The following is a 26798-nucleotide window of genomic DNA, read 5'->3' as shown; positions in this document are numbered from 1 at the left end:
CAACAACCATGAGTTTATAATTAGGTGCAGATCGAAATCAAGGTTTTTATTCCCTGGGAAGTAGCCTTAACTGAGGTCCAATGTAGTGCCATGTACATGTGTTTAGATGACATTCCAAAGATAGGCACAAAACTAAAGATAATGGGGGAAACAGAAGAAATGGCAAAGTGAAAAGGTAAATGTTTTGCCATTCAATGCACGTCAATATATTTTACAGTGTTGAACCATACATCCACTGACACAATGACGGCTCACCTGGGATTTCAATATCACTTGAGCTATCCCTGCCCCGTGGCCCCTGTCTGCAGAATGTAGCCAGAGAAAGAGAACATGAAGATGCTTACCAGGTGTTGGGCATTTCGAGACGGAGCTGTTCCTCTGCGCTGCTGGAAGCGAATGAGGAAAGATGGCACCACAATGCAGAAAATGGAAGGGAGGCGAACAAGAAAGGAAAACATTCCAGCGATGGAGCACATAAAAAGGGGATAAATGATGTGAGAAAAGGGGTGAGAAAGAGGAGGAGGGGCAAGCAAGTGAAAAGGAGGGGGTGCAGAGGAAGGAAAGGAGAGTTAATTAAACAAACAGATTCTCTAATGGACAAACATTACTACTTCCTACACTAACGTCAGCATTTGTCTTCAGGACGGGAATCCCGCAGAGCACGGGAAATGAACATAGCGCAAACCGGGGCGACCAAGGGATCGCCTTCCCGGAAGCAATTTGGGGAACAAAACCATTTAGTGGTTTTGAAAAACCATATATTGTATTGTAGCAGGGAGCTACAATGGAGCTCCAGAGAGGGTTCAAGTCATTCTGTATAGAGAACGCTTCTGAGGAAAATGTGAGCACATCAGAGAGACTTACCAGGTCATTGGCAGGAGCTGGGATACATGCTGTGGTCACCTAAAACACACAAGGGAAGCCACATGTGAATAACAGACACGTTCCTTTTGCTTAAGAACATCTGCGTTAAGTAGATTCAAAGTGATCAACTACCTACTGCAAACCATTGATAAATACAGTAGTTAAAACACCATTAACTTATGACACCACCAAATGTTTATTACTTCTTATATTCATAGTTTAAACTGTAATCACAACACAAAATATGATCCCAAGACACTTTAATATCATTTCAAACTCATTTTACATTAACCGTCAAAATAAATGTGTCAGCCATTTATTTTGAAGTAAATCTGTAAGCCATTTTATTTTGAATCTGAAGGATGCTTCACCTTTTTAATAGCGAAAACAGACATATGCGGCAAAGGCTCTCGAAAACCTCTGCTAACAACCCAGGCTAAACTTATCTCCTCCCCAACATAGAAATATTTTAGTCTCTCAGTCAAGATGTATTACTTCCACATGCTTCCTTGACATCTATTAGTACGTTAATATTGTTAGGTTCACACCGCCGGCAAATGCGAACCAGATCGGATTTTTTTTGCCCATATGCGACCTGACCTGTATCTGATTATTTTTATGACATTCTGAACGGCACAATTCCGATTTTTTCAAATGCGACCTGGGTCGCTTTCATATGTGGTCCTCGATCGGATACGTATTCGACATTCGCTGGACCACATTTACTTCCGCAAACACGTCGGGAGTGACTTCTTCTGCGCATGCGGGCTACTTTGTCAACGCACGTGTTTACACAGCAGATAAGACCGCGGTCGCATTTCGAATGTAATACGAACGCTTACACAAAAAATAATTCCCCCCCCCCAAAAATCGGAATTTAGCATTATGACCTGCGGTGTGAACCTTGCCTATTATTAGCCAGCTCTTTGGTGCTATATTGTAGCATCTTAGAAGAAAGCACATACAAATAGAAAAGAGGTGCCTTTTTTAGGGAATTGCCATACTCTGCAACAACAGACAAATGTGTTTCTCGACAACAAAACGCAAAAATAGCTGATTCTCGCTGTTTGTCAAATATCATCTAAAGCCTATCATGCAGCTAGTGGGACATTGAGACTGTGTGGCATGTGATTCTCTGGTCTGTTGTTCATCTTCACGTCAATGAACTGTGACCAAAGGAAGCAGGAGCTTTGGCCAGCTGTCTTAATGAAGAAGGTAGCGGCACAGTCACGCTTACGTAACGGATGCAACACACAAGATTTTTGGACTGTTTATTTGGACACAGGAAAAGGGCAAGGACTTGTGTATATCTACTTCTGCACACAAAGGAAGTCTCACAGGCCCTGAACCAGGGGGGGGGGGTTGGGGTGGGTCTCCACACACGCATGAAGCCATGTCACTTGTTGTTGCTTGTACAGTAACAGCAGGAATCAACAGGAAGACAGAAGGGCAGATAACGAGCTAAATCCAGACCAGATCCGGGTGTGATTGTCAAATAACTGTCTGTTCATGACTCAGTCTGAGAATTGATGGCCTTCTATCGCCGCAGGGAAATTCATCTCTGTTCGTGTTCCATGTTGTTGATCCTTGGTGCTTTTCTCATTCCCTGCCTAAATCCAAATTCTGACCATATAACTTTAGGCTTGGCTCTTGCGTCTCTTTCGCCTCTCTCACTGGATCAGGTCTATTTTTTTTACAAGCATGTGAACGGTCCCAAAAAATATTTTTTTATGAGTCTAGCAGCATATGAAAGCCATTTTATGGGATAAAATGTGGCATGCTCCAGCATCTTGCATCTGTAATCCAACAGCACTCCCTCCATTGAACGCCTGAATCACATTAACAGGCAATTGATTGTTTTTCTTTTTGTAAAAAGCCAAGATAGCCGCTAGACTTTTTGCAAGCATTTTGCCAAAATGTTTTCTACCGAGGCAGGCAATGGACGAGTACTTGGTGGTAACAGCGCATCAGGAACCGCTACTGACTGTAAGTCTTTAAGTTCATCCAGGGAAGTTGGTAGGTTGGGGAAAAAAGGACTACCAAGCAACAACCTCTGGAGCTTCTTTAAGAATCAGACCAAAATTGTACTGTGCACCCCTGAAGAGCGACTACTTGTTTTTGGTGTTGTACATTTAGTGGAATTGTCACTATAATTTGCAACTTTTGGGACCCCTGTAGCGAGTATTCTTCAAACAAACGACTAGCAACAATTCCAACTGTGGTCCTCATGCTTACAACACTCTTGGTGGAGGGAGGAGGGGGATTTGCCCTGACAATCATTTGGGAGCCCCAACTTGGAACGGCTAATATAAGTTATCAGTCAGTGTCCAAAATGACAGCACGTTATAAAATGATGCATTTTTTTTGCGTGTGAATGTTTATTAAGTACTGATATGATGATTGTGTGTACATTCTGTATGCCACTTAAATAGCTGCTCATCATTTTTCTTAAGATTTCTATTTACTAATTACAACAGCATATCGCTGCAAGCAGCATCTTATTAAAATACAATTTAACACTTTATATAAATACCTGAAATCAATATGTTAAATAACTGAGGTTAACATGCAGATGCACTGGAGAAAAAAGACAAAAAAATTGGGTCAAGTCAAAATTTCAAGGCAACCATCTTCGTTAAAATTTTAAGTTGGGGCAATTGAACTTCTGTATTATCTGGACCATAAGCCGTTACTTTTTTCCCCAAACTTTGAACCTTGCGGCTTTTAATGTGAGGCGGTTTATTTGTTAATTTTTATTAACATGCTTCAAGCCATCAATAGATTTACCCATACACACACATCTGACCAACAAAATTACCGCACACTTCAGAGTGTACCAATCAAACTGTCTGAGTCCGCCCTAATAGTAAATATTCATCAGACTTTTGCAGTTGGAGTGCGCACGTGTAAGGGCGAAGCGGTGTTTAAGGTAAATAAAAGTGTGACCTATTTCTTTGCAAATATCCCAGGGAGGCCCGCGGCTATTAATACAGAGCAGCCAATGTGTTACGGCTTTTAATCGGTGCGTTTTGTAGTCTGGAAATCAAGAGAAATATTTTGAGTTTTGCTGTTGTGAAAATTGGCTTTCCTGCATTTTGCAACAAAGAAATAAGAGTTTACAGGACTGTTGTCCCTTGTGTTGACCCTGAAACTTAAAGATATAAGTAAAAACAACTCAGCAAATTGTTTCATTGCAAATCTTTGTTGTGCTAACTACCATTATTGACAAAAATGTCAAGAATTTATCTTTTTAAGTTGTTCCAATTTTAATGTTTTAGCTAAAAAAAAAAAAAAAATTATAAGTAGTGTGTTTCACAGTGTGTGGCCCTTAACACACGGTTAGAGTTTCTCACGTGGCACTTTCAATTAAAAGCTCACCCTCACTCCTTGCACCTCAAAACATATCTGCCCAAAGATGATGGTGAAGTCCATTTAGTATATGTTTATGTTCATTTCGTTCTGTTGATGCATTTTTTCAATCATTAGGCGGTCCATTGACTTTCTCTACTGCTGACATTTCTCTCTGTCGTCGCGTTTGCCTTCCCTTTAATTAGCCACCTTTCGCACACTCCAGCCAACTCACATTCCCGACACATACCCCACAAAAACAGAATTTAAAAAAAAAAAAAAAAAAAATCACACATTCATGTTTGGTCACAGTCAATCCAGTCATTCGAAATTGTGGTGGGATAGTTGGGAACGGCAGCAATCCAAGCTGCTCCTTACAAGAGGAAAGCATTTCTCCTCCCTCACCCGAGCCTGGAAAGAGGCCACATGGATACAGTTCAAGGTGTTTCAAATTTCGAGTTGTTATGACTACAGCTATCCAGTGCGTACCCTGCAGCATGAATCAGGCTATACTCGGGTCGGGATTTACCCCTGTCACCCTTGATTCACCTTTTGTACTGCCTATTTTAAAGAGTCAGAAACAGTGTTGTTCTCCACGGGTGCCCCGTGAAAGGGCCGGGCAGAGGGTAGCTGCTAAAAACCACAACAAAAACACCGCACAAGATTCCATCTCCTCAAGCCAATGCTTACGCAGAAACTTCCTGCAAATAGGCCTCCACCCATCCCTTCTCTTTGTACGCCTTTATGTGTCTCTTCATTTGAGGTCATACTTTCTTCAAATTTCGAATGTCTTATCACTCTATCCTTCCTCTTTATGTGCCCAACCTTTTCCCGACATCTTCCCCTCCCTCCACTTTTCCTCTTTTCACAGCACCTCCCCATCTCCCTCTCTCCGTCAAATACTTCCTTCCTATTTCTTCAAATCAATTCCACACGGACAAAAAAAAAAAAATGCTTCCTCTCCCTTTAACTTCCTCTAGCCTTCCAGGTTTTGGTCAAACTTTTCAAAGTACTGCGGTACCCTGACTTAAGAGTTGAACGTATTCTGTGGAGAAAAGTAGCCGTCTTGTGTAATTGTAAAGTGGAATTACGCCGAAAGTCTCTTTCTCTCGCTCTCACACGTCATGTGTTTGGACACATGTGTTGATGTGTGCCTTTTAGGGGTGTGGCCAAGTGTGTGATGTTAGAAGCCGCGGTAACACAGTTTGTTCAGTGTTAGCATCTGCTTCATGTTCCTTGTGAGTGTTTTCATTTTGTATTTTTGTGTTGTACTGTTTGTCTGGTTCAATAAATGGCTGACAGTGCCTCTGAATTTTTTTCAGACTTCGCTCCAGTGGCAGAGTATTTGAAGCGCACATTTAACTCCCAATTTTTACAAGTAAACACAAAGAGGAAAAAAACTACCAATCCAAGGCTTGTAATGGAAAAAAAACCTGCACGTTGAGAGGCACACGTAAGGCAAGGTACAATTCTGGTCCAACTGCTTTTATCATCTTTTGGGTTCTGGTCTTAAAATGACTGGAAGTTCAATGGTTTGCTCCCGTATGGCCATCATTAAAATCCATGGTGTGACTTAGTAAACTAGTACAACATACATGCTCAAGATAATCACATAAGATGAATATAATTAATGTAGCGCCAGAGCCTTACGCAACACTTCAGTATGCAATAGGACTAGAATGACCAATAATTAATATTTCTTCTTTAAAGCGGAAGTCAACCCAAACATATTTTTTTCAAGAATATGTTCCCAGCAGGCCCACTAGTTGGAACATGGCATTCCGATTAATTTTGCGTTTGTAGAATATAGGTTAAGCAGCAATATGCACTCGTTTTTAGCCATCTCTGGGGGGGCGACCATTTTGTCTTCTGTCGACTGAAAATGACATTACAACTGCTTACAAAGACCAATCACGGCTGACATGTTTTCTGAATCTGAGCCATGATGTCCACAGGTGTGATAGTCAAGGCCAGGGGGTCAGATCTGGCCTGCCACATCATTTTATGTGGCCCGCGAAAGCAAATTATGTGCATCGACTTCATGTTTCTTGCCTTCCCAAGGAAATCATAGTTATGATGTGGCCCGAGTTTGAAAGCCCTGCTCTAAGAAGATAAAGTGTTGCAGATGAGTTGACTTTTTTAAAGTTTCATATTACAATCAATAATGTGATTTTTGAGCTTAGTTGGACCTGAAAAGGATTGCTTTCAGATGAACCAAGCTAGCCAAGCTAGCCAAGCTTTTCTTGCTACTTCTGTCCTTTATGTTAAGATAATCACATCAATCGTATTTGGCGATACAACAGCGTCATGTTGCGTTTATCTATTCCTTAAAGCGGAAGTCAACCCAAACATATTTTTTCAAGAGTATGCTCTATGCTGGCCCACTAGTTGATACAAGGCGTAGTTGCTCAAGCCTCAGATAACGACCAATGATAGCTCAGCTTCAGAAAACAGGTGAGCTGTGATTGGTCGTTACCTGAGCCCTGAGCAGCTGTGATGTCATTTTCAGTCGACAGAAGTGGCAAAACGGCCGCCCCCATAGTTGGCTAAAAACGGGTGGATTAACTCTTATTGCACATACCCAATAATTATCAGAATGTAAGCTTGCATAGAACATATTCCTAGAAAAAAAAATTTGGGTTGACTTACACTTTAATATTGAATAACTGAGTCAATGATTTAACTGTAATGTTAACAACATTTTAGGATTTCACATTCTTGCTTTCATCCTGTCTTTCACCTTATAAGAGAGAGCAAGTTCTAAATAGAAGCGGATGACTTAGAAAAAAAAAATCCTGCTGAGCTTGATGTTGGTAAAATAGTTATTACTTGTGTAATTTTACTGGTCACCGACTAGTCCTTGTCACCGTCCTCCTAAGAACACAGCATTTGCTTTGATGGCTGGCCTTTGGCCTAATTGCCTCACCATTCCTCCAACTCCTTTGGGAAGGCCAATCACAGCACACTGATGAAAGCTGCACCAAATCAGCAATGAGAGTCAGAGCTGGCTGTGACCCCCGAGTGCTTTCATCCTTGCAATCATCAGAGGGCGAGCCACGATGTGCACTAACCACAGTGAGGTTTGACTTGCAGTAAGATCCGGGAATTGTGGACATGATTGAGAGAACAACGGCGGGGGAACAGATGTGACACCAGCTATAAAAGGCGACAGACCTGGCAGATGTAATGCACTACAAATACCAGAGATTATCCAGATAAAGCACTAACTCAACAACAATGGAAGCTCTTCGCCTTAATTTGGCTGAGAACATGGCCTATAATGATGTCCTACCGATCTGTAGTTGTGTTGCAAATTCCAGGAAGCTCAGACCTTCAGTTACTTATCTAAAAAAAAAAAAAAAAAAAAAAAAAAAATTCTCACACCATAAAATGTCATTCCTAGATGATGAATCATCATAAAAGTGTAAGAATTTGATATTGTTAACAGTGTTTCATTATTAACAGTGGTTAACTGAAATAACTGTTTGACTATGAAATGGATTGATTCCATGGCAATTTTTGGTTTTGAAATTTGAACCAATCAGAGGTCAATCAGCCCCCAGGAGTGGATTATGCTCAGCCTTGCACTGTATTATAAATGATACTATATTTCCCAAACATAATATTCTAAGAAAATGATCATTTTTCATAATCAACAATATGTGAATTGCATACATGAGGTAATGGCCCCAATTCTTTTGGTTTTCTAGACTAGGCAAAAGAAATGACTTACAGCAGTGCCTTAGCAAAAAAAAAATAGTAATAGTTAGTGTGTTATTTGCACAAATATGCAGGAGTCATTTTATGGCAGCACTAAGAGTGACCTCGCCAAGCCTCAAAGTGCACCTCATAAGTCGAATAAGCATGTCAAGGTGGCGTGCCTGAGAAAAGAGCGGCCTGAGCAACACAGGAGAACTTCAAGGCCATGGCTAAAGCAAAACCAACACCTATGGATGAAAAACTTATATCTGGGACTTAGGGGAGTGTTACACTACTGTTATTGAGCCAAGACACCCATCTTACATTAGATACATATTACGGCACATTACTAAACAAAAAAAGTATGAAGTTAATAATGATCTCGTCTCGATGCACGCACAAATTGATTGTGAAATCTGGATCTGTTTGCTTGAACACAAAGCTGAGATATTCGCAGGAGGCCATGACTTAATGGCAACAGGTGGATACACGACCTTATTGCACCTCCTTCCATCTGATGGAAGAACATTTAATTGTTCTGCCTGTAACTATATTCCATCTGTGTTTAGCTCTTGTTCCCACACTCTCCTTTGACTCTGAAAGGAAAGAAATCAACCTCTCTGTGCTTCATTCTGACTCCGAGCAGCTGAGAGGAAGGCCGAGCATATCTTTGGTCACACGGGTCCCTGAGGTGGAGCTTTAACGTCCAAGTGGAATGCGATTCCATGTTGCGGAGCCGGCCGGGTCAGTGCACGCATGAAGCGAAATGCCCACAGCGAGCATGCGCACGGAGGTCCCAAAAGCAAGAATGCACACATGTTCCTGCTTGCACATGCGCGTTCACCCCTGCTTGTGCGTGTGGAAGGCCACACACACAAAGCACACACTGATGAAAACATCAGCTTTCCCATATGACCGGCATTACCCTAGCTAAACAAGGACTCAAAGCTGGAAAGCCAGTACATAAATAAGCATGGGTAAATAAAACAAAACAGGAAGACAAGAGTCAGGAGCAACAATGTAAACACTCCGTGGAGCAAACAACTTTTTCGCTCCTTTCCTCCCTCCCTAACCTTTGTGCTTCCAGCCGCCGTCCATGACATCTCTGTTACTGATCCCGATCTTGATAAGAACATTCAGATACCCACACTTCCAAAAAGCACCACATTCTCCCCTCACTCTTTTCCGCAGCTGCCATCCGACTCAACCCTGTATCAAGGATGCACAATAAATCGGTCGCATTTATCGCACAGCACAATCGTAACTTCATTCATTTCTGTGATGTTTTTTTAGGGATTGCTGTATTTTGTTGAGCTTTGTATCAAAAAGAATAAATGTGGCTCGGCGCCGCTCATTGACGGTGTCAAAATAGGTGTGAAGGAGTCTCTGTTCCAATACGATCGACTGGCGACAAGTCAATGGCGTTGCCTGCCTTTCACCCAAGCTCCCTGTATCGAAGTATCCTGTTTTCTTTGCTTGTGTTGCAGTTTATTGAAAGCACTCATTTGATTATAATAAAACGTTTTTTATAGTAACCTTCAAAAAGCTGTTTATGGGCAAAATCCCCCTAAATTCTTGTGAGAACGGGCCTATGAACACACTCAAACAAACACATTCACACACGGTGGACAGAGTCGGACCTTGGCAAAGCCAGTAGTCACGCAGTGTCTCTCTTGTCAAAATCAACCACCACCCCCCACCGCGCACACACACACACACGCACGCACACACACACAACACATGTCAGCCTATCTCTGCAATTACCAGAAGTGTCTGTGATAGCACAGTTGTCTCTGCTGGTTGATCATCAGCAGAGGCAGACATTAGGTCCCTGCTACATGACATTTGGTTTGCGTTATCCTAAATGACTCACTCACATGACTGCAGGATTAAATGGTAGGGGGGGGGGGGGGTACAGAGCCAGCTGCAGGGGGGCCTGCACTCAAGGCCACATAAAGTAAACTAGAGATTCATCGCGAGTGATACTACAATTGGACTCCCAAGTTTGCTTGCTGAAAAGTGAAACACGAGAGGGATGTTGGAAAGATTCGGAGAGGAATTCGTAAACCATAAAACCACTACCTAAGTAAAATGTGCCTCATGTTTAAACAGTTAAAAGGGGCAAAGAGTCATCGATTACGTCACAGCAGAGGTAGAGTATTATTTGACCACCAAAGGAAGTCTAGTGGGACATGGAGGCGGGGGCGCTGGCTCAGCTGTACGATGGGAAAACACAAGGCTGTACATGAAAAATGTTTTTTATTCATTCATCATCCCATGGCATCATGGCTTCCTCACCTGACTCTGTTCTCGCTCTCTAGGCAAGGGTCAGGGCTCCGTTTCCTGCACTCTCTTCCAGCTCGCGTGGCTTTGACTTTTGGTTTGGGAAGACAACTGTAACCACAAGCACCCTAATTATCGGGTACTACATCAGAAGGATTATGTTGCGTCTCGGCACACCCCTTCCCATCCCACTACTTTGCTGTTTGGATGACACAAGATCCAGTAGTTGGCACTTTTTTTCTTTCCTTACAATGTTTATTTTGGTATTTAATACAATGTAGTGATTCAATTGTCGCACAGATGCTCACGGTTAGTTTTGTTTATGTTGTATGTCATGTGTATAGTATTCTGAGTGCGTGTCTGTCTGAGCACTGAAAAAACCTAGTGGACGTGCCGTGCTCTTTCATTTGCATTATTTTATGGGGCAGTTACTGAACTTTGCCTAGCAACAAGTAGTGGCTCTTGTAGCGAGTGTGCTTTTGAAAGTGAAATAAGACACTGTAGCCAACATACGTATATGGTTGGCACCTACTTTTTTCACTTGAAAACGTCTGAACACAACACTTGTCAAATGTTCACATCCTGTAGTTTAGAGGACACATGGAGGATGCAAAAACAGCCAGCAGGAATTGTAATTACGTGGATGCGCCTCCACGTACTGTGCCTGTACCACAAATCTTCCAGGCAGTGCTTTGAACTTGACATGTTTTTTTTTTATACATAAAACCATAAATAAGGAGTTTATTTTTATATTGTTGAACTTAAAAAGAGGAGCCCAAAAAAAAAAAAGCTAGAGGGGATAGTTTAGAACAGGGGTCACCAAATCCGGTCCTTGAGGCCACCTTTCCTGCAGGTTTTCTATTTCTCCCTGCTGTAACACACCTGATTCAAATGATTAGCTCATCAGCAAGCTCTTGAGAAGATTGATAACGACCCTGATCATTTTAACACGTGTGTTGCAGCAGGGAGAGATGGAAATCCTGCAGGAAAGGGGCCCTCGAGGACCGGAGTTGGTGACCCCTGGTTTAGAAGAATGAGCACAATGCCAAGTGGTGAGTCAACCCATAATAAGCTCTGCAAACATCGCGGAAGCTGTGAAAATTATGTTAATAATGCTTACCATTATATCATCAAAAAGTGCCATGTGTTCTTTCACAGTATGTTTATGTCCTGTCCAGTATTGAATTACATTCAATTAATGAGGATGTTTCTCCTTAACTTCAGCAAGTTATACAGTCAGCCAGCGAGCATGTGACTCTCGATGTGACGCTGACATTTACAGTTTGAACTAGTGATGTAGGACGGCAACCAATGGCCTCTTTAATCCAGACATCTTGTTGTGCTGATGTCGTTTGCTGGGATGGGCGGATCGATACCAAAATATTGACATTCCGATCCCCAGTACTCAATTTTAAGTGTCGATCCGCAAGCTAAAGTATCAATATTTACAATTAGTCCATATATATATATATATATATATATATATATATATATATATATATATATATATATATATATATATATATATATACATGGATTATTGAATGTAAGCCAATGTAGTGATGCATCGGAATCAGAATCGAATCGAATCATAGGCCTCTGAATCGGAATTGAATCAAATCGTTGGCCTCTGAATCGGAATAGGATCGAATCGTGAGGTACCCATCGATTCTCACCACTAATATATACACTATATTTATCAATCTATAATTTAGAAGGTCGTATTGTCATCTAATCAGAATTGTCGTAATGTGTTGCCAAGGGCAAGGAGCTTTCTGCCTTGGTGGAAACAGACAGCTGGCTGTGGTCTCTCCCACCAAAACTTCGTAAACACATTTGATTGGATGGAGAATGATGGCCCACGTCCCGTAGGCACTGCATGGCGTGCACGCTACTGTTGACAAGATAACAAGGAAGTGGTAACAAAATACCGTATTGGCCCGAATATAAGACGGTGTTTTTTGCATTGAAATAAGACTGAATAATAATAATTGTTTATGCGGAGTAATGTTCTGTCATGATAGATCCCAGCTATTCTCAAGTTCAACCAGTTTGCATTATTTTATTGCAATGTTTTTCCTTATTCAGATTTGTTTCAAGATACAGTTAGTTAGACTTCACTTTGATGGTTAATGCAGTTATTGCAATTTTGTTGTTTGATCACAATAGATTGGTTTATTTACATTTCAAAAACCAGAAACCATTCATTTACGAAAGTGATTGCACTTTAGTTTACATATTTAAATGTTGAGGTATTCAGATTTGAATGAGGCAAAATAACATGCCTTTTCTCTCAAATATACTGTTATAATCATTTGTTTCAGATGTACTGTAATTATTTTCTGTATAAAAATTAATTCGATGTTCAAAAAAACTTTTTTCAAACTTGAGTCTTGAAAAAGAGGGGGTTGTCTTATAATCAGGGCCGTCTTATATTCGGGCCAATACGGTAGTTTGAAGTAATTTGGTTCAGCTGATGATGTGTGCGCTCCCACTGGTATAGCACATGTGATTTTGTTCGCAGCTTTGTGTTTAAAAAAAAAAAAAAAAAAAAAAAGAGAGTCACTTCTGGTGTCGATATCGGATCGGTATCACGATATTTGGTACAGTATTACTTGTTATCGGATCGAATCCAAAATCACTGGTACCGCCCATCCCTCGTAGTTTGCTTGGAAAATGTCAACTTGTTTCTCATATCCACTGTTTAGTTTTGCTGACCTTTTTTTTTTTTTTTGCATTGTCCCATTAGAGCCACACCAGAAGATAGCCGTTTTCCACCAGTGCTTTCTACACAAAACGCAGCCATTCCGACACTGATGTACTGTATGGGCATATATACTGGAATCAGATGTCAGTGACGTTAGCTTCCGAATCTTGTATAACAGAAAATTGCCAGGTTTACTTTCTGTACCGATTTGTGTCTGTGACTTTTATACAGAATAAGGACACAGGGGAAAAAAAGGCACAAATTGCTTCTTTCTTCTTACAGCCAGTGAAAAAGAGCTTTTGATGAAGTTTTGTGTAGCAGCGGAAATTCCCACTCTTTCCCAATTATGCAGACAGGCCAGTCAACTTGTCAAAGGTTGCATTTCACAAAACTTAATCCTTCCTTCTCCCACTGTTCTACTCTTCCCTCCTCCCCGTTTCTCTCATTGTCTTGTTCCAAACTTCTCTCCACATCTTTGCCCCTGGGCCTCATGCAGCAGACCCACTGGATGCCAATTTTCCACTCGGGATCAAGATAAGGAGCGTCTGTTCTCAGAAGAGAAGCATGCCCAAAATAAAGTTAAATCCTTTTTTTGGAAGCTGTATGTTTTAAGAGAATAGAGATGGGCCAGCTGCACGCTGTCGACATGGTGGGCAAAGATTTGGTGAAAGCATGACAGAAGATGAGTTCAATATTTTTTTTAAAGTGCACAAGAAAGCCAATTTTTTTTTTCTCCCCCAAACGTGAGAATGGACTGACATGATACTCACCAGCTTGGTTAAAAAAAAAAAAAAAAAAGATAGAAAGAAAGATTAGTCACCAAAGTTACAATTAGAAACAGGATGTAAAGGTGGCAGCCATCCAGATATGTCCACACACACACACACACACATAGAGTATACTGCAAGTTCATGTGTGGAGGTGGTGCCAAATGGGAATGAAGTACAAGAACGGAAGCACCTTGAGCTTATCACACTTGGTCCCACAAATTGTACTGCACCTACACTAAAATTCATCTGAATACATCACTTAGCTCCCAGCCTCCTTTGAGGATAGAGATGGAGCCAACAGGTCCATGCCTTATCCGACCACTCCTTTCCCGGGCATCCAGCTGTGATTGATATCGTCAAGCAACATGCATGTGTAGAACAATTGCAGTCCATCTTATTACAGAACATCCTGCTGTACTGAATCTCAACTATGTTTGTCCTGGATCCCATGTTTTGCATGCATGCGGTGTGGTGTGAAGTCCGGGTCCAGAAAGTAAAATCCCCTGCCACAGTTTGGCTCCAGCCACAGGTGCTTTTTTTTTCAACCTGCTTGTCTGGAGCTTGTTTATCTGTTGGTTGAGTAGAAGCACCTGTGGCTGAAGCCAAATTGTGGCAGGGTTGTTATTTTCTGGACCTGGATTTGACACCTCTGCATGCATGTTATGATGATTTGTTGAATAGCTTTCTGATTATCCCCTTAACTTGTAAACATCTCTCACATTCTCTCATTGACACTACATAAGGGGGAAATTGCTCAATTGATTAATAGAAAGGTTTATAGATGGTATGCTGCATGGTATGGCATAAGCACTCAGTCTTTCTACAGTATATCCAGAAAAAAAAGTGTTAATTATTATAACGTTCATAATAATTACATACTGTAGATCTAGGAAGACGTGGCTGTGAGACAAACAAGATTTTAATCATAACTCATGAAAAATGTTTACAAAAAAGCAATAATGCAAAATGAAACTGGAGAGAGAGGAAAACAGTACTTTTTTAACACCCTTTATGAATATTGAAGAACTATTTTCTGTCTATTGTGGAGAATTCCTCAATTCAGCTCAAAGAGGAGAACACAGACCTCGACCTTCGATGGCTACCAGTCTCTCTACCTACCCACTCTTACCCACTCCAAGCATGGCTGCCGCATCCCCCGCCCCTCATCCCCATCCCCAACTCAACTCTGTCTATTCATGAGAGCATCCCTCCATCAATGAGCCTTTCACAGGGGCAGCAGGGCGGCTTTGGAACAAGCTTGCAGCTCTTTCTGAGGAATGTGACAGGGCGGCGACTGCATTAGCGCACGTCTCGAGACTTCTGTATCCACTGTGCTCGATTTGAACACTTGACTGTGCAAATAATGCATCTAATATGCCCATCGATGTTACATATGCACTATTACAAGCATACAAACTCATGTGGCACTCCGCATCATTGAATGTGGCCCGCGGAAACTTGCCACAATTTTTCCTTGAATTCTGTTCAAAACTTGTTATCGATCATCCATCCATCCATTATCTGAACCGCTTATCCTCACGAGGGGCGCGGGCATTCTGGATCCTATCTCAGCTCTCTGGGCAGTAGGCGGGGTACAGCCTGGATCGGTTGCCAGCCAATCGCAGGGTACACAGGGACAAACAAACATTCGCGCTTACAATCACACCTAGGGACAATTTAAAGTGCTCAGTTAACCTACCATGCTTGTTTTTGGAATACGGAAGGAAATCGAACCCTGGACCTCTGTACTGTGAGGTGGATGTGCTAACCAGTCAGCCACCGTGCCGCCCTGTTATCGATTATAAACATGACAATAATCAAATGCAGGGCGATTTTTAGGGTTCCCACTAAGGCTGGGCGATATATCGTATATATTGAGATATGAACATTCAAGATATTAAGATTGAAATGAGGACGATATCAGTCACGGTACAAATTCCTCCTTTCAAGTTTGGCGTTGATGAACAGCTAAACACAGCCAATGACATTCACCTTGCAGAAGGAGGGAGGGAGAGAGATGTAAGAAATCGTGAGAAATCCACTTCCGTGTTAGCAAGAGTTACGATCCAGACCGGCATGGTTACATCGCAATGTAAGGCATCAGTGCATACAACACCATCGTCATGTCCGTGGGTGAGTGGTTAACTCTTTCTTTTTTTTACCCAGAATATATTCTACTTCCTAGAGGGTCGGCGTAACAGAAAATAACTGAGAAGCACTGCCTTAAAAGCAAGTTAGGTATGCACCGAACAGTGATTTTTGACGTACCATCGCACCCCAAGCGATTATACATTTATTGGTTCCACTATTCTAACCGCCCCGCCTAAGAGCAACCGTAATTACAATTTGACCCGTGATAAAAACAGGTGAGCCACGCTCCCAGCCCCCTACTCGCTTTACATCCCTTAAATGTCTCACAATCACTGAGCATTTATAGTTCCTTAGAGAGAGAGATGTTTGTAGTACTCTGAGGGCCATGCAAACTAGTAAAAAAAATATGATTTCAATGATTGGACAAATGTTTATTAATGACTACTTTTAATTTTTTATATACATCATGAGGACAAACGGTTTGGGTGATGGATGGATTAGTTTTATTTACATATTGAATTGCTTGACATATAATCCACAGGTCATAGGTTCCTTACCTCAGGTTAATTCTATTAATTATTACTGCTCATAGTTTGAGTATTGCAATGTGCAAGATGTGACTTGTATAACACACACACACACACACAAGTTCTCAAATTAACTGCCAATTTGAATCTTACCTTGCTCTCGCACTTCCTGTGACTGGCTGTCTTGCAAACTGAGGAGGAAAGGGGGACGCACAGAAAGAATAAGTCATACTTTTGCTCCACTGGTCTAATAAGAAATCACAGAAGAGGTTAAGCACTATTTCATAACAATCAAAATGGCCATCATGACGTCTAACAGCTAAAAGATGTCGAGTCATGCTACACAGCTAGCGGACGTGGCCCTGAAAACCGGGATTCCTTCTCAATCCAGATGAAAACAAGCTCAAGTTGTTGTTTCTCCCATGTAACGTCAGGCTATACAGAATGATGTACGGTAAGTGTTTCATAAGCGTCTCCCTATGCACTGTGACTTTGGCTAATGGTGACCTTTTACAGTGAGTCCATGTGGTCTTATGATGTTGACAAGTTAGGACAGAACACTTCTCCCATTCCTTTGAATTGGACTCATTCCAGCACATGTCAGTTTAGAAAAGTTTACCTCTGCAGAAGGAGCCTACGTTGTCCACGTTCTGGTGACACACGGTGCACTGACGCCTCTTTTTGAAGGTCTTCTCCTTGAAGACATGAGACTCCCCCTTCCCTGACTGGTCACACACAAACAGAGGACAATAAGAAAAGCACAAAAAAAAACAAACACATTCAGTCATTGGAGGGAGTGCATGGAGGTCATACTGAACAATACCAACTTTCTCTGTTGCTCACACCAGCACTTCATTTGGTCGCACCATTTTTTTTTTTCTCACGGAGTCACTATTTGGTATATAAATGCACACGCATGCAGTGTGTTGCTTGACGGGGACTCGTGGACCAATGTGCATGTGTGGAACACATTCCGACATCCTGAAATGTTCTATGATTAGAAAAGCGTCCAAAGCACTCGGCGCATATGTGGAAATTACAGAGGACTGAAGAAGAAAGTGACTTTTAATCACAATGTCTAATATCGTAATATCGTAACAAATGCACAAGACCAGATGAAATTCTCACAGGTAGCATTTGCGATCATTTTGCTTGCAGTGTCGAGCCCTGAATTCAATTGCTAATTTCACACAAGATTAATAAAATGCTATAAGATGCACGGTTAAAAATTAAGAAGAGAAATATCCATCCATCCATTATCGATACCGCTTATCCTCACAAGGGCCGCGGGGCGTGCTGGAGCCTATCCCAGCTGTAAGAAGAGAAATACAATCTAGTTATTAGGAGTGGGATGGACCGATTATCGGCACCAATATTCTGCTTTTTGGCGAGTATCGGCATTGACCTTTTTCAAAAATTTGATGACCGATAATAAATCAATTTGAAACTGCGTTGAAATCAAAATAAAAATATGTGAAAGTTTAACATTTCTGTCATTTTGAAATTGTGGAGGACTTCATTCGCTGTAGAAAACTATATGGAGCTATTGTTTCAGTTTTTATTTGATTTTTTAAGATGCTGATGACCCTGAGTGCTCCCTGAACTTTTTGTTAGAATTGTATATCAAAGATGCGTAAAATTATAATAACAATAAAAAACATATTCTCAAAAATTTATACAAATAATAATTTTAAAAATTAACATTATGCAATCTGAAAAATTATCAATAAATGTATGCTTGAAGACGTTTCAACAAAATTAAGAGTTTTATTTTCCTTTTTACTGAAGATGTATACAGTATTGGCTCTAAATATCAGTAATCGGCCTCCTTGACTACTAATAATCAGTATCTGTTTCGGCCCTGGGACAAACATATTGGTCTATCTCTAGTCCGGATACAACTTTTTCACTTGAAATATGATACCGATATTGCAGCCTAGAGCACTGTCAGATACACGATATTGGCAGGAACAATGCATGCTTTTATTTATGTTTTAGTATGAAATGTTAGAAGAGACTTGATTAAGTGATACTATTCAAACAAAGCAAAACATTTTTTTTAATTCAGTATATGGTGGGAACGGAGTCTGGAATGGACTGCTTGTATACAAGTGCTAAAATCAAAGATTTTGGATGTAGACCGATAAAATCCATTATTGTTTTATTGGCTGATATCGGACTTATATCAATATCAGATCGGGACACCCTACTAGTTTTACAGTGCAAAATACCTCTTCACGAGCGAAACAATAAGCTATAACAGCATTTTATAAATGCAGACGTAAAATAACAAAGTAAAAACCACATTCATCAGACTATTCCAATTGATTCCAGTCAGTCTAAAAAAACATTTCTTTAAATTAAAATTTCACACAGGGATAAAACGACATTCATTTATTCCACTTAAGTTTGATTTGTTTTCTCAACTAATTGCAGTGTAATCAAAACAATCAATTTAGACTTTTAGTGCATATTGGCATTAGTTTGTATGCACATTCACCCATGACTCCTTTTGTCAGTTTTACCTTTGGTTGTGTAACAGTCTTAAAGTTATAATCCCTGTGGTTCCCACTCATACCACAATGTAATCCTAACTGTGTGTGTGTGTGCGCGTGTGCGTGCGTGTGTGTGTGGGTGTGAGTTTAGCTAAAAGTAAAGGTAGCCGACAGCCACCCATTTTTAATAGCGCTTGTCCTCATAATAGTCGTGGATAAACTGGAGCCTATTCCAGGTGACTTTGGGCGAGATGGGCTACATTCTGAACTGGTCACCACTCAATCGTAAGGTACATATACACAAACAACTAATCACACTCAAATAAACACCTATCAACAATTTAGAGTCTTCAATGAAGCTAACATGCATGTTTTTGGAACGTGGGAGAAGGCCTGAGTGACACAAGCACAACGAGAACGGCAGACACAGGAAGCTGAGATCCAAGATGCAAACGCCTGAATTTTGAGGCGGGCCTGCTAACCACAGTCTTATGGATCCTACGATGGTTGGTCCTGACGTGACACAGCAAAGATTGAACATGAACACTCTCATAGTAGATAGTTTGCATGCTTAGATAGTGAGTGAAGGACGAGGAACCTCTGTGAAAAGGATGTGTTTTTCTAGAAACGTGGGCAGGTATCCAGAAGTGAATGAGCGTAGTCTCTCTGAGCATGAAACATCTTTTTTAAATCTTTTTAATTCATCCACGTACTTCTGCACAATGGAGTTTTTGTTTCCTCTGAGGTAACTCCTTGGTAGCAAAGACACTTAGAGTTGTTTGCGCACTTTTTCCATGATCCTGATGCTCCGACTCGACTCTCAAGGCTGGTCATTGTTTGGACAGCTGCCTGCTTGTTGGCATTGCCCACTACCAGCTTGTGTTAAGAGGCGCTGAGTACAAGTGGACGGAGAGTGATGGGTAGGCACACTGGTTGGATCAGATTGGTTATGTAACATGTTGTGTTGGGAAAAGTGACACCACTTATTAAATATCTGCTGGTCATACCTTTGGAAGGATTTCTAATGGGATATTCACTTCATTCAAATCGATATCGCGTGATAATTTGCAGAGAGTACAGTAAAACCAAAACACAATCTGTTCCCACATTTCACCATGACGTCGCATGTGCTTTCGTCTGGGGGCAAACGCCTTATTTCCTCTAATTGCACCACTAGGAAACAAACCCTTACATGTCATTTGACCAAGTCAGAGCAACAGGGTAAATGGCTTGAATTCTTTACCACCTTAGTTTGAATGTGGGAAACGCCAGTCAAATATAAGATGCCCCGTGAGGCAAGGCCGTGCTTCCAAGAAAGACAGAACGTCTGATTTAATTTACATTTCAACAAGTTGATTAAAAAGAAAGATGTGGTGGAAATTTGGACATAGTTAATATGACCAGTGAAGGATTAGCTAATTCAATGACTTTTCTGTTGCTTGGTTTAATGACACAAATGTGCTCTTTTGACAGTGAAAAAATAAATAAAAACTTTGTCAGCAATTGCGCACTGCTCTCTCTCTCTCTCAGCGCACACGGTGACGCTGCCGTGCCGCATGCACACATATTACATATTTCTACACCGATTCCTTCATTTCAACCCCAGTTTAAAGTACAAACGGGGCACCGCACCATTCCCACTTCCCTTGCAGTTTTAGTATCGCGACAGAGGGTGCACACGCAGTTGTTTTACAATAGTTGCAGAGTTGGGCATTTTACTAAAAACTGAGGGTCCGTCAAGCACCATCCGTCAGCAGAGTGGGTACCCTTCTATCATCCGTCTATTTGGCTAGCCGGACCAAATAGTAATCGCCTACAGGGCGTGTCCGCCTATCATTTTAAAATGGGCTTCCGCCATCGCTTCCGTCGATGAGCGCCTCGGTTAAACTTTGATCCATCTATCCGTCAATCCATCTAATCCCCTCGTCACAATCCCCCCCCCCACAAAAAACGACCCACATCATATACAGTACTAAGCAGTCGGAAGCCCATGTATTAAATCCATCTTTAGTCTATTTTCCATGGCGAGGCTTCTATGGCCGTGGCGAGGAACAACAGAGAATTGTTGTTGCTTGGGGGACAGATTTGAGTGATGGACCAGGCATCCATGACGCAATGAGTCACTTTTTCTGTTCAAATATCAAATTCAATGAGCGCTCCGCTTGTCCGACTGGAAATGTTGTTGTATGCCTTTGATGAGCCGCTTGTCTGACTGGGAGCCATTAACATTCTGCTTATATAGAGCTCTCACTTGCACTGCCTGTTCATGATTGGTGGCCATCGGCGGAGAATGGGCCATCCAATCAGTGCGCTGATGGGAGCGTTCCCGCAAACAGCGCGCACTGATTGGATAACCGACTTCAGTTAATTTTTTTTTTAAATAGTTTAGAAACGCTGACTGAAGCCCGTTTAAAATCAGAGGCAGGCCGGCCTATAGTCGGGAACTATTTTTTCCCCCCCCGGAAAAAAAGGCGAATGACGGACAATGGAATGGTACTCACGCTGCAGACGGATGACGAATAACAGATGCTGGTCAATTTTTAGTAAAATGCCCAGCTCTGGTGACAACACATATTGCAGCTAGCCACTCGATGGGAAGCTAGCTACAAGATAATGCTGAGTTATTGAGAACTGTCTGACCACAGCTGCCTGTGGTTGGGTTTAGTATATTGTGCTCTTGATGCCGCTCAAACCGAAGAATGCTGCCAAACACTTATTTTAAATATTTATTTCAGTGTGGTTTCACTCGCAGCAATAGTGTGCTAAGCTCAAGTTCATGTATGCTTTTATGAGCGAGTTGAGGTTGGGGTTTGGGGAAATTTAGAACATAAATATGTTCAAGTAACGGTATGGAACTAGTATGACATACAGTAGATCACAGATTTCTGTCAAGTCTAAATTACTTTAAAACGTTTTCTAATTAAAGAAGAAACGGGTAGCTAGCTATCTTGCAGAAGCTGACTGTGTTATAATATCATGTTTTGAAATGCAAAATCATTTAGGGTGCAAGGAAGTTTTGTAATATTAGCATCAATGCTATTACTAGCATAACATGAGAGGTGTCCTGGCTGGTCCAGTAATAATACAAATAATATACACTGGGAGTGAGTAAAGATTTGAGCTCAAGTGCCACATTTTATTTTTAAAACAGTCAAATGATCTGGGTCATTCATAGTTCATAGATGGTTAAAATTGTTGTTCATCAACATCATCATCATCGTCATAATTCATTTGCATTTTGTTTAGAATTGCTTTAATTACATAAAATAAAAAATGTTAAATGTACAGTACATGCAAAGAAATACATCAACATTCACAATAAGTCAATTAACCAATTATGTAATGAGGTAAAGGAATTAAATATTTTATTTTAAATAAGCATTTTTGCGGGGTGTCGCGGGGGGTTTGTGACAAATTAAAGCAACAAAATGGCCTCTTAATAATGGAAATTCTCGATGTGCTGGATCAAATTATTAAGCAAGATGCCCCTGAAGGTAATCTACTGTATTTTGAAGGTGATCTATAAATGATCCAAACATTTGAGCATTTGAACAACTTTGTGGAGGGATAACAGCGGAAGAAACAGAAAACAGCTGGTACAGTGCGAGCGGATAAGGACTTAAAAACAAGCCGGGCCCCAGGATAGTAATTACTGTCACCACTGGAATAGCTAAAAAAACATCTTCCTCACTCTGAGATATTACTCAAGACTGTTTTTGGTTAGATTGTTGCTGTTGGTGGATAAAACGCATCCAAAATGAGAGAAATGAAATTGACCCACAATGTGAATGCCCAACCACAATAAAGCAGACCGACACTGTCTGTCTGCCATTAGGGACTCTATCTAGTAATGGACACTGATTTGCAGAAGCATTGCACATGTGTCCTTCTCAGCAGAGCATGACATTTTACTAAAAATATGAGGTCCGTTTATCGCCTTTCGCCTACAGCCAGGGTACCCTTCCACCGTCCGTTTATCCGCCATTTAGTCCGGCCAGAAAAAATAGTACCCGACTATGGGCCGATTATTTTAAACGGGCTTCCGTTAGCGTTCCCAACTACCGCGACCAACTACCGATAAATTTTGATCCGTCTATCCATCCAACTCCCCACCTGAAAAAAAAAAACCCAGGTCATATTCAAACAGATAGTGCACTATTATGCAGTTATTTTGTGTATCTACATCATTCTGCCAAAAGAGCTTTACAAAGCCTCACATGCGCTTATTTTATTTTCAAACTTAGTTAAAACGCGCAAAAAATTATAAGTTTAAAATGGCTTACTTACTTACTTTTCACAGTTTAAGCTGCTTGACGATATTGTCGAGTTCCCCTGCGATTGACTACTCCATCTACGTTCTTCTTCTTCTTGATACATACGTTGTGTTCTTTAATTGAACAAATAAAAACGTGGGACAACTACGAGCTTGTCGATAGCTTTTCTTTACTCCTGCTTGAATGACAATAGCGCATCTACAATGCCTCACGTTGGGTCCGTTACCAAAGATCGTCAGTCACCAAAAAGATAATTCAGTGTCAGAGTAGTATTATTTCGTTTACACCACAATGTGCATGCATAAGCAACACACAGCCAAATAAAATAAAATAAAAAAAACACACACACGTACGTACATAAAGTGTGGTGAAATAAAAAATATATATACATATGAAACAATATATCATGAGAAAGGAGCAGCAGGCTTGGAGAATTGGTAGCAAGCTAGTTAGATAAATCCTTCTAGATGCGAACCTGTCGTCGCCGACAGATGTGTTTTTCATGAGACATGTTTTTCAAATCACCGTAACTCATGAACCATTTGTGCTAACAATGTAATTCTAACACATTCTGAAAGCAGAGAAGCGGAGCTTTGCATCGATACCACGTACGGGGCGTGAAAATAGACGATTACATGGATAGGAAAAAATGGGCTTCCGACTATGCTAAGTCCGACCACATTTTTTTTTTATGTTTCCCGTCAATTGTTTATCGCCTACAAAATAGGCGTCCGTCATAGGCGGATCGGTCCATCACTTGGATGTTATACCCTGCTCAGCTTTTCAGCAAGCTGCAAAGCATCCCACAGCGGAGACTAGTCTGCATTTACACTCAGTGCCATTTGATGTAAACATTTCAAGTTTTTTTCATACATGTAAGATTCAATCATCTTTTTACACTCTTTCTCGGCTTTCCACAACTTTACAGCTGAATTAAATTATATAGTGTTTATTCACTTGGAACTAGTGTTGTACGGGATACCGGTACCAGGGCCGTTTCGGGATTTTTCTGCGTCAAAACCCGCTCAATACCATTTTTTTAACACCGATGTTGGAAAAAAAAAAAGCACATGTGGCACCAACTCTGTCTTAAGGCCTAGATACACCAATCCAACGTCGGACGTCGGTAAGCGTTGAGGTGTCTGATGGCGCCGTCTGATTGGTGTAGCGAAGACCGTCGTAACATTGGACCACGTCAGGAAGCATTTGGTGGCCGTTTTCATCATGTTGAATCGCCGTTGTGTGTTGTGACATTTGGTCATTTGGTGATTGACTGTTAGCTAGCAAATCAGTACAAACAGTACAAACGGGAAGAGACAAATGCGGATAAACAGTGAGCATGCCTTTGCTGCCTTAATCTTCTTACAAGTACAAGAGCGAGGGTTGACAATTTAAGTATTTCACAATACCGTGTCAAGAACGTGAGGGTTTACTTCGTGTGGGAGTTCATCGTGAGCGAAAAATATAGCTGAATGCATTGTTTACATTTTTATAATCCGCCCCCGGCCAATAGCTTTCCGGTCAGCTTTTTCTAACCAGGAGGAATAGTGATTACCGCCGCCAATGGTATGGAAGGGTATTACATCTCATGCGTGCGCAAAAGGTACTTTAATGGTCAGCGTCGCTGTCTGCCGTTGCCGTGTATTTTTCCAGCGGGACGTACAGACAGCCGGCCCGACGCCACAGGAGGTAAGCGTCGGTCACAGTTGGCCAACGTCCGATTGGTCTATCTAGGCCTTTAAAGACAAGTATTCATACGCGCAAAGGCGCCTGTCTACCACATGTGAGAAACGCCTTAAGTGGCATGCATCCTTCTGCGTGTGTGCAAGAGGAAGATGGCCTCAAGCTGGGAAGCTCCGCTCCTCATTGAAAAGCTTGACGCGCCAAGTGTCAAATGGAACTTTTTTGCTTACAAGGCCGTAATGTTGTCACGATACCAAAATTTTGACTTACTATACCTGCATAAAATACCTCGATATCTCGACAAAAATCTAAAATCAGCAAAATAATAAATGATAAAAGAACTTCAAAAATATTAGGATATCCTTGATGAGAAAATAACATTTTAAACATTGTTAAATATTTATGAACATTTGCACATGAGGGAGAGTGAGATATAGTAATTATATTACACTGTTTCTTTCTATACTTGATTATATTTGATAAATTACGTGTAAATTCAACTTTAAGAAAACTAGTTTGCATTTATTTATTTATTTATTTATTTATCTAAACGTCACTAGTAGAAAATGTGCACAGAGGTTTATAGAGCCATTAGTGTGACATCTACTGTAATGCAGTATTGAGCAGGTCATGATAATTTTCATGGCCAGATATGCAGCTGTATAGCCTCTATGGTCATACTGGATTTATTGTTTGGAACACCGTTAAAAAAAAAACAACAACAAAAAAAAAACCTACGAACATGCAAACGTGCAATTTTCAGACTGTTGATTTGTGTCTGTGTTTATGTGTGTTGTATTGCACTGGCAGCAGCGAGCAGTAAGCTTAAGTCCAATTTCTCACTTGGGTCAACAAAGTTTATCTTATCTTATCTTATCTCAGAAACTTTAGGAATTCCACTGTAATTTATATTTAATACAGAGCAGATGCAACTGTGAAATAAATATGCATGAATAAATGAATATATGTAAATAAACTGTAGGGTTATTGTTGGGTCTCTGGAGTGCCTGCCCACTTGAAGTAACGTGGGGACCAGAGGTCTTTGAATTTGGCAATATGTCCACTGCATGCATCAAATGCACAGATCCGCACTCATTAGCATGAGACAGAACTTTCACCCCAGAGTCCTTTTCACCGTGTTACAAGTGGATGTAAAGTGTGCTGTAATTCTACATCCTTCAGGTGGTTTTGCCAAGGAATGTCAGAGATTGTTTATTGAAATCTGAAACCTGCTTTAAATTATGAAGCAAATGCATAATGTCAATACGATTTATACAGTACATGAAAAAAGCTGTTATCCTTTGTAATAACATTTAGAGCAATGAATTCGGTTTTAATTCCAGCCATTGCATACTAGACAACTGACAGTGCATCAATTCCTGTCATGTCTACACCCTCGACTTTATAGTTCTATTTTTGTCATAATTTCCATAGAGAAGCTCTGTCTATCTGTTATGACTTTGTTTTTCCTGCCGACTCTCCAGTCAATGTGTGGTGTAGGTGAGCTCTCGGCCGTCACTGATGCCAAGGAAACTCCATAATAGGCAAAGCTTGTTTGACTTTATTGTTATTATCATTTGAGACTAAAGAATAATGTACAGTAGCATCTAGTTTATGCCCTACCAAAACGAGCACCGCCATCCCGAAAGAGAGGCACTTCTGTGCCGAGGAGTCTTTTTGTAAAGAGTGGAAATTATTCCTCTTCCCGTCCCTGCATCACCCCATATGCCGGGACAGACCACGACCGCTCAACAACATATGCTGCGCACACACATACAAGAGGCTCTTTTTCCTCACTTTTCGGTTCCTCTAGCAGTGAGAGCAAGCAGAGATGTTTAAGTCAAAGAGATGCTGTCTAACCCGAAATTCCACCCTTTGCTCGCCAGCCGTCGCAGAACAGTGGCAGGATTGAGCGAAGGAGGGGCAGCGCGTATGTACAAGCGAGGCACACAGATGGCAAGGTGCACGCATGCACATGAATAAACAAACACATCGACACAGCGGTGGCCATTGGTGTGTGTCTTCCCTCGTTTCTTACTTTCTAAAAATAGCTTCAT

The 26798-nt window shown here is 41.1% G+C and overlaps 1 protein-coding gene across 7 annotated transcripts in view; it reads right to left on the bottom strand.

The window, feature by feature from the left end:
- Positions 1-26798, bottom strand: part of tns2a (tensin 2a) — a 61031-nt gene that overhangs the window by 19757 nt on the left and 14476 nt on the right. For 5 of the 7 annotated variants that reach the window (XM_086050467.1, XM_086050495.1, XM_086050487.1 and 2 more), the window contains exons 2-5: positions 16909-17014; positions 16443-16480; positions 865-903; positions 345-386 (exon numbers count right to left, since the gene is read on the bottom strand). In XM_086050467.1, coding sequence (XP_085906593.1) covers positions 345-386; positions 865-903; positions 16443-16480; positions 16909-17014 — 225 coding nt within the window. Of the gene's footprint in view, positions 1-255; positions 279-344; positions 387-864; positions 904-16442; positions 16481-16908; positions 17015-26798 lie in introns of those variants that run through there. The other 2 variants (XM_086050476.1, XM_086050458.1) reach the window with 2 other exon arrangements.

The sequence above is a fragment of the Filicampus tigris genome, chromosome 1 (assembly GCF_054856515.1).
Source record: "Filicampus tigris isolate MCC_2025a chromosome 1, RoL_Ftig_1.0, whole genome shotgun sequence".
NCBI classification, from domain to species: domain Eukaryota; kingdom Metazoa; phylum Chordata; class Actinopteri; order Syngnathiformes; family Syngnathidae; genus Filicampus; species Filicampus tigris.
Note: the sequence above shows the minus strand (reverse complement) of the source record. Positions and strands in the feature narration are given on the sequence as shown.